Source organism: Sinocyclocheilus rhinocerous, unplaced genomic scaffold, assembly GCF_001515625.1.
Source record: "Sinocyclocheilus rhinocerous isolate Xijiao unplaced genomic scaffold, SAMN03320098_v1.1 scaffold3930, whole genome shotgun sequence".
In the NCBI taxonomy this organism is placed as follows: Eukaryota; Metazoa; Chordata; class Actinopteri; order Cypriniformes; family Cyprinidae; genus Sinocyclocheilus; species Sinocyclocheilus rhinocerous.
This window is the reverse complement of record NW_015662578.1, coordinates 52,607-64,856: the sequence shown is the minus strand read 5'-3', so window position 1 is coordinate 64,856 and position 12,250 is coordinate 52,607. Positions and strand designations below refer to the sequence as shown.

At 38.3% G+C, this 12,250-nt stretch overlaps 1 protein-coding gene across 1 annotated transcript in view; it reads right to left on the bottom strand.

Moving 5' to 3' along the window:
• Nucleotides 1-11,722, bottom strand: part of LOC107728083 (extracellular calcium-sensing receptor-like) — a 25,010-nt gene extending 13,288 nt beyond the window's left edge. The window contains exons 1-4 of the mRNA XM_016538157.1: nt 11,514-11,722; nt 10,972-11,260; nt 10,133-10,888; nt 9,826-10,053 (exon numbers count right to left, since the gene is read on the bottom strand). Of these exons, the coding sequence (XP_016393643.1) occupies nt 9,826-10,053; nt 10,133-10,888; nt 10,972-11,260; nt 11,514-11,722 (1,482 nt within the window). The remainder of the gene's footprint in view (nt 1-9,825; nt 10,054-10,132; nt 10,889-10,971; nt 11,261-11,513) is intronic.
• Between the last annotated feature and the right edge of the window lie 528 nt (nt 11,723-12,250).

The window sequence follows — 12,250 nt, the reverse complement described above, 5'->3', positions numbered from 1 at the left end:
CAAACAGGCTTCGGCTAATATATGTTTCTGTTGATGGATGCGCATTCTGGCTTCCCAATACATTACAACAACAGCGATGAAAAAAAAAAACGTGGACAAACCATTCACTCTTATTCAATGCGAATGCCGTATGCTGGAATATTCCGTCATCACCCGGGTGCTGATAGCGCGCGCGCGTACACAGGTGAGACCTGAACAGCACACGTTGATATCTGTGTTTAAGCTAAACTCGTTTAAGCTTTGCCAGTTTAAACATTTAAGAGCCAGAGGATGCGAGCTCGCGCGCGCAGTGAGAAGATTTGTGCTTGCGCTCATCCGAAGCGCGCACAAATATTAAAGGGTTAGTTCACCCAAAAATGAAAATTTCTCCAAAATGGCGCTACAGGGTGATGCGGAGGAGACGAATTGTTGAATAAAGTCGTTATTTTTTTTTTTCTTTTGTGCAAAAAAACGTATTCTCGTAGCTTCGTATAATTGTGGTTGAACCACTGATGTCACATGGATTATTTTACAGATCTCCTTGCTACGTTTCTGGACTTGGGAACATTTCAGTTGCGTTGCTGTCTATGCAGGGTCAGACAGCTCTCAGATTTCATCAAAAATATCTTAATTTGTGAATGAGACAGGGAGCCAATGGAGCGATTTAAGGATGGGAGTGATATGATCATATTTGCGCACCCTTATCAGGATCCTAGCAGCACTTTTCTGAATGTACTGCAGCTTCTGGAGGCTTTTGTCAGGGATCCCGATGAGGAGCGCATTACAATAGTCCAGCCTCGAGGAGACAAAGGCGTGGACAAGCTTTTTTGCATCTCCAAAAGTGAGCATAGGGTGAAGTTTGGCGATGTTCCTCAGGTGGAAGAAAGAGGTCTTATACAGATGTTTGATGTGATCCTCAAAGGTCAGATGCGAGTCCATTTTACCACCCAGGTTGGTGACTGATGTTGAGAGTGAAATATCCTGGCCAGAAAACGTAATGCTGTTAATGACAGATGTTCGGACCTGGTTTGGAGTGCCAATTAGGATGGCTTCAGTCTTGGAGCTGTTTAGCTGCAAGACAATTTTGGAAGGTTGGAGATGGGCCTGTAGTTGTCAAAGACATCTGGGTCTAAGGTGGATTTTTTGATAAGTGGTCTGATGACAGCAGTTTTCAATGTAGATGGAACATGACCAACCTGGAGGGAGTGATTAATGACCTTAGTGATCAAAGGACTTATAACACAGAGGTTAGATTTTACCAAGGATGTGGGGAAGGGGTCCAGGGCACAGGTGGATGGTTTCATCTTTCTAATAATGTTCTCAACATCTTGCTGTGAGATGTCAGAGAAACAGGAGAGAGGTTGGGAAATCCCAGGCTGTGGGTCGACAGTCGGGCCAGACAGGACAGGGGAGCTGGATAGGACGGAGCGTTATCTACTTTCCTATTTTCCTGAAAAAAGTGATAAAGTTGTTACACCTCTCCTCTGTAACTCCTGATTGACAATGAGTTTGTGGTTTAATGATGTGACTGATAGTAGAAAAAAAGTTGCTTGGAGTTTCCAGGGCTATTGTTAATGATATTGGAGTAGAACTGTGACCGTGCTTCTCTCAAAGACCTCGCATAAGCCTTCTGATGCTCTCTGTATGCTTGCCTGTGAACAGTAAGTCCCAAGGCCATAAAGCGATGCTCAAGGACACGTCCAGCTGTCTTCATCTTTCGCATTTCGTAGGTGTACCAGGGAGCTGAGCGCGAAAAGGTGACAGTTCTAGTTCTGATAGGGGTGTGGAAATCTAGGAGACTGCTCAGAGATTGGTTGTAGAAATCAACTGACTCAGTGACTGAGGAGAAATCAACAGAAGAGAGATGCTGGAGGTCTATGGTCAAAGTGATGAGATGCACATGATAATGGCATGCGACTTGTCGTGCAGCCCTAATTTTTTTGTGTTTGTTTGTTGATCACAAAGTACAAAGTAGATGAGAAAAACTAGGATGCCGGCTGTATTCAAAGCGCTGTTACTGTTTCTGGAATTTTCCGCTGGCTCTGGGCCCGTATTTATCAAGCTTCTCAAAGTGCCATTTTAGTCTTAAGTGCTAAGAATTCATTACATTTACTCCTACTTTCAAAATTAAGTATAAAAGCAAGTTATAAAATTTCTTAAAGCTAAGAATCACTCTTACTCTCCCAGTTGTTTAAGACAGCTCGAGAGGTCTCTGAAGTGGTTAGGAGTTGCCAGTAGGGGCTTGTGATGGAGCTGAGAAGCAAATCTTTCAGGAGAGGAAGAATGTTCTTGAAATGTTTGACGACGAGCAGATAATCAAACAGTTACATATCCTTAGTTAATCAAACTGAAAACGAGCAAAGAATATTTACATTACCAAAGAACATCATAACTGACTTCAGTCTAGCGCTAGTATTATATGCTCTTTAAAAACACTCCAGTTATCATCAGTGAAACTACCTACACTGTATCATGAATAAATCTCTTACCCCTTATTTACACTGCACACGTCTGCGGCACGTTATGGCTCCAAAACGGCCACCGGAGCTGATCCCGGCTACTCACCAGCCTTGCCGCGGCAAGTTTTGATCAATCATCCCAACGTGATTATCGGCCGATAATGATCGGTAGCCGATCAATCGGAGCACCCCTAGAAATCAGCAACAGGCGATATCTCTGACTATCGTCGATACACGATACTATCGTCTACCGGCACAACCCTAAATGGAAGGTTGTGATGACAATTTTTTGTTTTTGTTGTTTGTGATGAATGTTTTCTTACCATAATGTATTCTCTTATAATACGGCAGCAGGTGCAATGCATACCAGCTTTTCGCTTCGGAGCCGAGGGACAACATCGTTCTGCTCTATGTTTATTTAGAGAACTACGAGTTCACACGGTTGCTGTACCACCGCTGAGCGGCCGGGTCGCCGGCTCGGCTCCTCAGCGAAAACCTGGTATGCATTGCACCTGCTGCCTTATTATACTCACGCTGTGATCAGCGGCAGCTGGATGCAATAATTGCATGCCAATGTGCATTGGCTCGTTTAGTTTACACTCGAAGTAGATTGGTCTATCGAAGCGATATCCCAATTCGTCGGTCACGACGTGACGTCTCCGTTCCCTCCTTCAGGGAACGAGGGTTACCATACGTAACCGAGACGATCTTCTTTATGTACCAAGAGCTTGTAACACTCCAAAGAGAAAGGAAAAAATGAAATCGCATCATATGACCCCTTTAAATTACGACTGAGATGCTTGACGAACTTTTAAGCGCAGCTTTGAGCCAAGAATTTTTTTACACTTAAGTCAATTCTTAGCAGCATTCTTGAGAGCAATTCTCAGAGGCTTGATAAATGCGGGCCCTGATATCACGCTAATATCGCACTCTTCTCAGCCAATCATATTCGAGGACCAAAAAATAACTGTTGTGTGACCCTCTCTGTGAAATCCAGGCTAAAGTCTCAAAATCTAATTAGGAGATAACAAGCATCAAAGTTTGATTCCAATCATTAATTTCACTATAATTTCAATCTTTGACATGACATACTCAGCAATATTAAAGATATAAAGGACACATTCTCACAGAATGTTCTTTACCTTATGAAAGATGATTTTATGTAGAAAACAGTAAATTTACTGTTTACTGACTTTAGCTGGGTTTTTACAGAGAGGGTCATATATATATATATATATATATATATATATAACTGTGTGTGCAGGGCCTAAAATTAACACTCGCCAAGTGCCAAATGCGAGTAAAAATCGGCGTTGGTGAGTATATGTAACAGTGTCAGTCACCAGTTGGCGGGTAAAACTTTTACGAAATATAACAATGCAATGTAGTGAGAACAACAGCCAGTTTTTAAAGAGATTCGCTGTTTCTGACGTAAGTGAATAAAATAATCTTTTCCAAAGACAAGATCATCATGATTAGCTGTTCTGTCATAAGCGACAAGAGTGAATTAAATAATAGGATACAAACGGGCTGATAAGGTCAGAGCAGTGTGATGGCCCGCTTGTCCCTAGACACTAGGGTTGGGTATCGTTAGAAATTTTCCGGTTCCGGTTCCAGTTTTGCCTAATGATTCCGGTTCCATTTAAATGAAGGGCTAAGACACTTGTTCATTTCCCTAAATTAATGAAATATTATGCTTACAACCATGTATACACACACTGCATAAAGTCCCTATTTTACAAATAATAATGCAGTCAGGAGATGGTGTGATGCAATGAGTGGTTTCCACATTTTTAAACATTTAAAATGCATGAAAATATTTTCTATCACTTTGTTTATCACTCTTGAAATGACCTGTACACTAAATAATCTAACCCTCATACTTACATAACAATAGTCTATTTATTTAGTGGTCCAAGTTTGTGGTCCAAGGGACAAATATAATGTAATTTAGTGGCGGCAGGAGCTGCGTGCTGCCGGTACATGTACTGTCAGACAAAACAACGTGCACATTTATCAAAAGACGCGAGTGTGCGTACAGTCGTGGAAAACGATGTATTCGGTAGTTAAAGATGCGGCGTGTCTGTGGAGTGCACGTCATGGGAAAAAATGCTCAGTAATTAAAGAGGCAGGGCGGTGTTTCTGTTATTTGGTTTGTGACATCCTTTACGGGAAACCCCGGCGCAAGGCTGCTCACAGCGCTTGGTCACGTGTCGCACCAGAACCGTTTTCGGAACCGAAACTTAGAAATTGCTCACGGTTCCGGTTCTTTTCAAAAAACAGAACCGGTTCTGAATAAGAACCGGTTATCGGTTCCCAACCCTACCAGACACGGTTCTAATAACTTTTACCTGAGAAGATATTGCTATTTCATTTAGGAAGATTAACTTTTCCCTTCTTTATTCTTCATAACCCGAGAATGTGGTGACACATGTGTACAGCTCATTCGGCTGTACACATACGCTGAGCCACTTTATACTAGAGGTCTGATTTTTTTTTTATCTGAATCCCGACCAGATTTTTTGTGCCGCAGAATTAAATTCCCGAATAAAACGCGGTAGCGGTCGGTAACTCTGGTGTAATTTGAACGGGAGCGGGCGGTCGAACAATATCCAATATCGAACAAGTTCCCGACGTTTATTCAGAACAGCATATCTGCACTTTATTCTTATTGACCACCGGTACAGCCTGCACTCAGACTGCACGCGCTGCACGCATGCTTCCAAGTCACGCGTTTTATTTGTGGGGTCTGTGCGCAGTATGTGCATAACGATACTCAGAGCATGCTCTACCGGTGGTAAATATACGGCACTCAGTCAGATCAGGCAGGTTGTCGATGAGTGACAGAGCAGAATAAGGATGGAGCAAAGTGTGGATGAGCTGTCCTTGAAGGACGTTCAACTCGGTTTTGTTTATATTTTGCTTAGCCTATAATTTTAAATGACAGATGTCGTATTTATTTATTTTTCTCTGCGACACTTTTCCTACTGTGTTCACAGAAAAAATGTCAAACAAATTTAGTATTTTGACAAGACGAATAAAAATAGCTAATAGGCTATTTTTGTACAACCTACATTTTTTTTTTTCTCTCTCTGCGACACATTTTCCTGTTGTGTTGTAAATGTTAATTGAATTGTATCCTGACAAGATGAATACAAATAAGAAATACCATTTTTGTACATTTTTATTTTCTCTGTGACACTTTTTTTCCTACTGTGTTGCATAAAATATTAAACAAATTTTGTGTCTTAAGATAATTCATATAAATTCAAGTCAAAGCCAATAAATTTAAGACTCCTGACAAGACGAATTTTGTGCAGACTACACTTTTATTTGTTAGCCTATCTCTTTCTTTCAGTAGCAGAAATTTAAATGTGAGATTCTGGAAACGAGATCTAAATTTAGCGGGAACGGTCGGGTCAGGAAGAAAATTATTCTAAGCGGACAGCGTGTGAACAAAGAGTGAATATATAGCTGGAGCGGGTGGGTGCGGAATATAACCTTGCGGGAGCGGGACTAAAAAAATTGTCCCTCACAGACCTCTATTTTATACAACGCACCAGTAGCGCTTCAATGGACAAAAACACACACAATTATGTCAAAATACGTGGTTTTGGCGAGTTACCTCGTAAACGTAGTTTTAAATGAGTTATAAAGTCTTAAATGACCATAAATAGTTTGGAGAAAATAGGATATGTGTCAGATCCGCGTCATGTGCATCAGGTTTTAAAGAGACAGCACTGCTTTTAATGTAAAACCTGCTGAAGTCTGTCATTGATGTAAATCAAAGAACACAAGAAAAAGAGAAATCACGACTGCTCTAGTCGCTGATTAACTTTTGTAGCTTGAATAAAGATTAATCTGTATAGTTTATGCATATACAATTTACAGTTTATGTGAAGATTGTTTTAAAATCACTTAATATTTCAGAGCCTATTAAATGTTAATTTAATAGTTCAATACTTTGTCAATACTTCATTAAAGGGGTCATATGATGCGATTTCAATTTTTCCTTTATCTTTGAAGTGTTACAAGCTCTTGGTGCATAAAGAAGATTTGCCTCAGCTCACGCTAAGCCGGGGCTTCCGCTAGGACGCTGTGTTTTTCGTTGTGAAAGCGAAACTACTTTTTTTGGTCTTCCAAAAGAGGACGATATCGAGGGCGATATGCCTAGAGCTGATCCGTGCTGGTCGCTGAGGAAATACATCAACTTCGCGCTGTGAATCGCTGGATTGGCTTTCACCGTGGACGAAGCGGAGTCCAGCCCGGGTTCGTCACATGTGGTTGCCGCACGCCTGCCGGCCGCGCCGTTCTCAAGGCCGCCGGACTCCGCTCACTCAAGCCCGCCGTGTGTGACACTGTGTGACGCATTTTATGGAAGACTGTTTCCTGAACCTGCAGAGTAGCATACAATGGATCTGTGCTCAAAGGCTGTTCTATAAAGTGCGGCAGTTCCAACTTTGCAAGGACAGTCTGGCGCTTCTGACTCACAGCCTGTAAGTACATTTTTTATATTTAAAGAATTTGCCATTGATGATTTAAACTCGAGTAGCGCTTGTTGTTTGTCGTTTCTCTGGCGCGATGCAACGCAACGCGTAAAAAGACAGTATAAGTCATTATAATCCATATTTATGTCCTGGATGACTGGATGCATCGAATGCCTCGTTTATAATGGGTTTTCAAATTTTTGAATCATCGCTCCGGCCGGACGACAGGGCATCACAGTATGGTAGGGGCGTAACATTTCCGTCACATGCTTGAGGTATTCGGCCAATCACAACGCAGTGGATAGCTGGCCAATCACAGCACACCTCGCTTTTTCAGGCCGATGAGCTTTGTAAAAATCGACGCATTTCAGAAAGGCAGGGCATAGACGAGAAACAATAATGTACAGTATGTGGAAAATAATGTGTTTTTTGAACCTTAAACCGCATAAACACATTTCATTACACCAAATACACAAAATAATGTTATTTTTAGCAACATCATATGACCCCTTTAATAATAGGCTACTTACTTAGTAAAACGATGCCATTAAAAACATATTTAAAATATATTGTCTTGATGTTGTTTCTACATTAATTTGGAGGTTCAATGTGAAATTATGACAATATAAATATGCAATTAATTATGATTAATTACAGAAAAATGTGTGATTAATATATTTTTTTAATCGATTGACAGACAGCACTAATGTTAACCTTTTATAGATTTTAGATTTCAATTTAATTTCTAATTTTATAGGTCCCACCAGAAAGAGATCGGGACGGCCCCCACCCCCTTGGCCCCCTTCAAATTTTCAGTTCGATAATCCGGCCCTCAAATGAAGCTAATTGAATAGCCCTGCTCTAATCCATTAACATGGGTGTGGAAAAAAATATGCACCACATACGCACTGCAAACTGAGTATGTGTGAAACAGGCGTAAAACGATGGCCTGCTCTGTTTGCCAAAAACATGCAATGGACGAGAATCTCAATGTTTTTTAAGGGACAAAAAAAAGATAAATCAATAAATCAGTTTTTTTTTCCTTGTAAGTAAAGTAAAGGACAAATTAAAAACATTGTAAATATGTTTAGTCATTGTAGTAGTAATAACTGGCTGTTTTTGCAAAAAATCATGGCCGGTAAATTTTATCACATCACCGGCCATTGGCAGGTGTGGCAAAAAGTTAGTTTTAGACTCTGTATATATACATATACATACATATATACATATGTATATATATGCCATATTTCAAAAATATTTTGAAGATATTGCTGAACATTTATTTATAGTACATTTTTCATCTCAGTTTGTAGTGTTTGTTTAAAATGAGGAAAATGTTCTATTATTTTAATTTCCTGTTATTTCGCTGTTATGGCTAGAGTTATTTAATGCTTCACTAACTAGCACAGTGGTTCTCAATTCCAGTCCTGGAGACCCACTGTTCTGCACATTTTGTATGCTTTTCTTATCTGACACACTCAGTTCAGTTCATGGAACTCTCTTCTAATGAGCTTATGATCTGAATCAGGTGTGTTAAATAAGGGAGACATTCATTTCATGAATTTTAATGAGAAACCTTGAGTAACCCTAACCCTAACATCATAAAGTCTGAGGGTAAATGTTCAATTTTCAGAAGGTTTCAAGAAATATAAAGCATTTTGGCTCGTCTGTGTCTGAATGTTTTTCTTCATCTGTAGGGCCCTGGTTGCAATGTGTTCATTGTCAAACTCCAAAATTATTATTATTTTTTTTTATTCTTTAAAACACCATTATTTTATTTGAAGTTACTAATTTTATTTTATTGACAAAATATTTTACTTTGTCTTGTATATTTGTTTTTTCATTAGATCAAATAACATTTTGTTACAACATGCCACTCAGATGTTACAATGTGCCCCACTTATGGGGCATGTTGTTGCATTTCACTTCCATTCTTTTGGCGTAAATAAAGAAAAAAAAGTATACACTGCAATTATGAAACAAAACCACATATTTTTACTAAACAAGTATGAAATTAATGTGGAGCAAAAAAAAATAATTATATATATATATATATATATATATACACACTCTGAGCCACGTGGATTTACACAAAGTGGGAAAGTTAAAAAGTGTTAGATTGTGGCCCACTCTCCCCTATTTACACTTATTGCAAAGAAAATGCTGCTATTTTTACATAGTGTAAATAGGATGTATCGCTATTTGCACTTATTGTGAATAGCATCTATCGCTAAGAAAATATGCTATTTTGTTGCTATAGCATCTAATGTAATGTAAAAAATAAATGTAATATGACACATATTGCCTTCTGTCAACAGTGATATTGCCAAATATGTTTCCTATAAGGCTATATATAATTTTGACATGGGTACATTCAGTGGATAGATGAAGATACAGGTTTATAACATACATGTAAATATGTTAATAATATCTATATAGGTTTCATACATGTTTTTACTTCTTATGACAATATATCTCATATATGGAAACTTAATTTATGTACATATATTAATTATTGTCCTTTTGCTCAGAACCTGTTCAGTAATGCTCTCTGCTGTTATATTTGTCTGCTTTGTAAAGTTGTTGTCATTTAAATGTACAGTAATGTTTGTTTTCCAATATGTTCAGTTAATTCTTAGAGATGTCATATTAAGATATTTTAAACCCACTTGAAATGATATAATACTGAAAGTAAAATTATTGTTTTGTGGAAGGGATCCAGATTTGGTACTAAATTTTAACAACTGGCACTGTTTGTTTGTTTGTTTATTTATTTATTTTTTATTTTATTTTATTTTATTTTTGTTTGTGGTATACTTTGTTTAATGTCTTGCACATACTATAGGTCAATGCAAGTATTTTGACATTTTGTTTTAAATAAACATGTTATTGCCATTTACCTCCAGCTGTCCTCCAGTCCAGATTATGTTTTCAGTGTTGAGTACAAAGCGTTGGTCAGGGGGCAGTGAGGCATCATAGTATCCCACTGGTGTAAATTGGATTAAGCCATCAGAGTCCTTCTGCCAGTTCACAACTTCATATTGGGCTACTGTGGCACCAGTGCTGTCAAACCACACACGATCTCCCATTTTTACAGTGAAATTTACTCTTTTCAGAGCTTCAACAACCTATATGAGAAAAAGGTATTTCAAACAGAAAGCCATCTTGCTTTCCCTTTCGGTCTGTCACTTTTTTTTATTTTATTACCTGCTGAGGTTGTATTTTCAGGTCATTCTCACAACCTTCCTTTTCTTTACACTTGAGTAGATTGTGTAGTGAATGAGCCACAGCATAAACTGCTTTGTACACATTGCTTGAATATCGTTGTTCAGGCACATCTTCATTGTAGTTTTTAAGCAAAAGCAAATCCTGATATATGTTGCAACTTGATGCATATTGAGAAGAATTTATCTTAGTCCGTGAGCATGGAAAAGCTGTTTCCCAGAATGATTTTATAACGTAGTCTGAAAAACCTTCAATATTGATTTTTCTCACTGCAAACCCCAGCGACCCTCCAAGAACATGAAAGCTGTTTGGAGTGATCAAACTCTTAGCAGTTATCCATGCCTCCACCCCAATAATTTGGAGGCCTGTAATATTCTCAATACTTAGTTGCTCGAACAAATTTTCCATTTCAAAACTGGTAAGAAATGCAACAATCACTTTTGCGGTGCTTTTTTTAATAGTATCAACCACTTTTCGAAGTTTTTCAGGCTCTGTTCGGTAGAATTTCTCAGAGTACTCCACACAAATTCCCTCCTCCTGGGCTGTATTCAGGAATATGGCCATTCCATTGTTTCCATAGTCATTGTCACTGTTCACAGCTCCCACCCAAGACCAGCCAAAGTGCTTGACTATATATGCAAGTGCTCTGCTTTGGTGGTAATCACTAGCAATAGTTCTGAAGAAAGAGGGATAATTTTTCCTGTTACTGAGACATTCACATGTGGCTGAGTGACTTATCTGAAAAAGAAAGAACAGGAAACAGTGATACCATCATCAGTATGGAGATCATTATTAGACTTACTGTATAGGCAGACCCTCACCACTGGAATTTTAAAAGGTCCTGTAGTTCTGGACAGAATCACTGTGGCTGATGATTCTGTTTCTCCTATGATGGCATGTATAGGAGAATGCCCATTGCATCTGTCCTCTGCTGCAAATTCTTGTCCATTCATTAATGCCATAGTTGCACTCATAGAAGACAGTCTTGAGCCACAGGTATCATAAATTCGGTAACCAATATAAACATTTGGGAGTAAATGTTTACTCTTGTTAATCTCCTCAATGGCAAAGATCATGGTCTGAGCCATCCGAAAATCTCTTAGATTTACACTGTGAAAACATTTAGGAGCTAGGGTTAGTATCACACACACACACACACACACACACACACACACACACACAAACAAAGTAAAGACCATCTAAATTCTAAAATGTTTCATCTGGTTAATTTGTGAAACATAACGACATTACAGATGTTATGGTATACGTATTTATAAATGTACTTATTGCAGCAAATAAAAGATCATATTAAATGCATTATCTTCTCCGATTTTTTTTTTCCAATTAGTTAAATGTTGGAAACCTGGAGCATGATAGCAGCTGAGGTCTTTGTGTAAACTCAAATGAAGGCAATGTCTCTATGCTCTGGATTGGAAAAAGTGCTCCAATAGTTACATCTCCATCTTTGGATATCAGCGGGTAATTAGGGTTTCCCATCATTTGACAAAAAGGCTTTTCTGCTTTTGTATGAAGTTGAATTAAAAGCAGGAGTGTGTAAATAAAGAAAAGCATCCCAATGATTGAGCTCAACCGCAGATGTCAAATGCAATTGACCAAATACATTATTTTCATTTTTATAGACATAATTAATATGGATGATTGATTATAAATGTAGCCAATTACCTTATAGGGCAGGACATGAGGCAGGTTAAGTGGGGTGGGACAGAGTCTAAGTAATATGATGGATATATTTTCTCAAACAATCAAATGTAGTAAACTTTAAAACAATATTGCAATATAATCGCTTTTGTCTGTGCAATCATATTTGCATTACCTAATATCTCATGAAGTGTTTGCATTACCTAACCAGTTTGATGCTTCTTAAATATTCTTTTGTTTCAAATTTTTTAACTCTTGCTGCATCAGTTGGGTTGTTTGTATGAGAAAATAATTATCGTATTAGTAATTACTTCTACCATTGTCAAGGAACTTAACAAGGTTGCTATATGTACTCCCATTTTTTTTTATAATTATTTTTGCATTTTATACCATTTTCAAATAAGTTTAGATACCTCTGTATTACAAAAAAAAAAAAAAAAG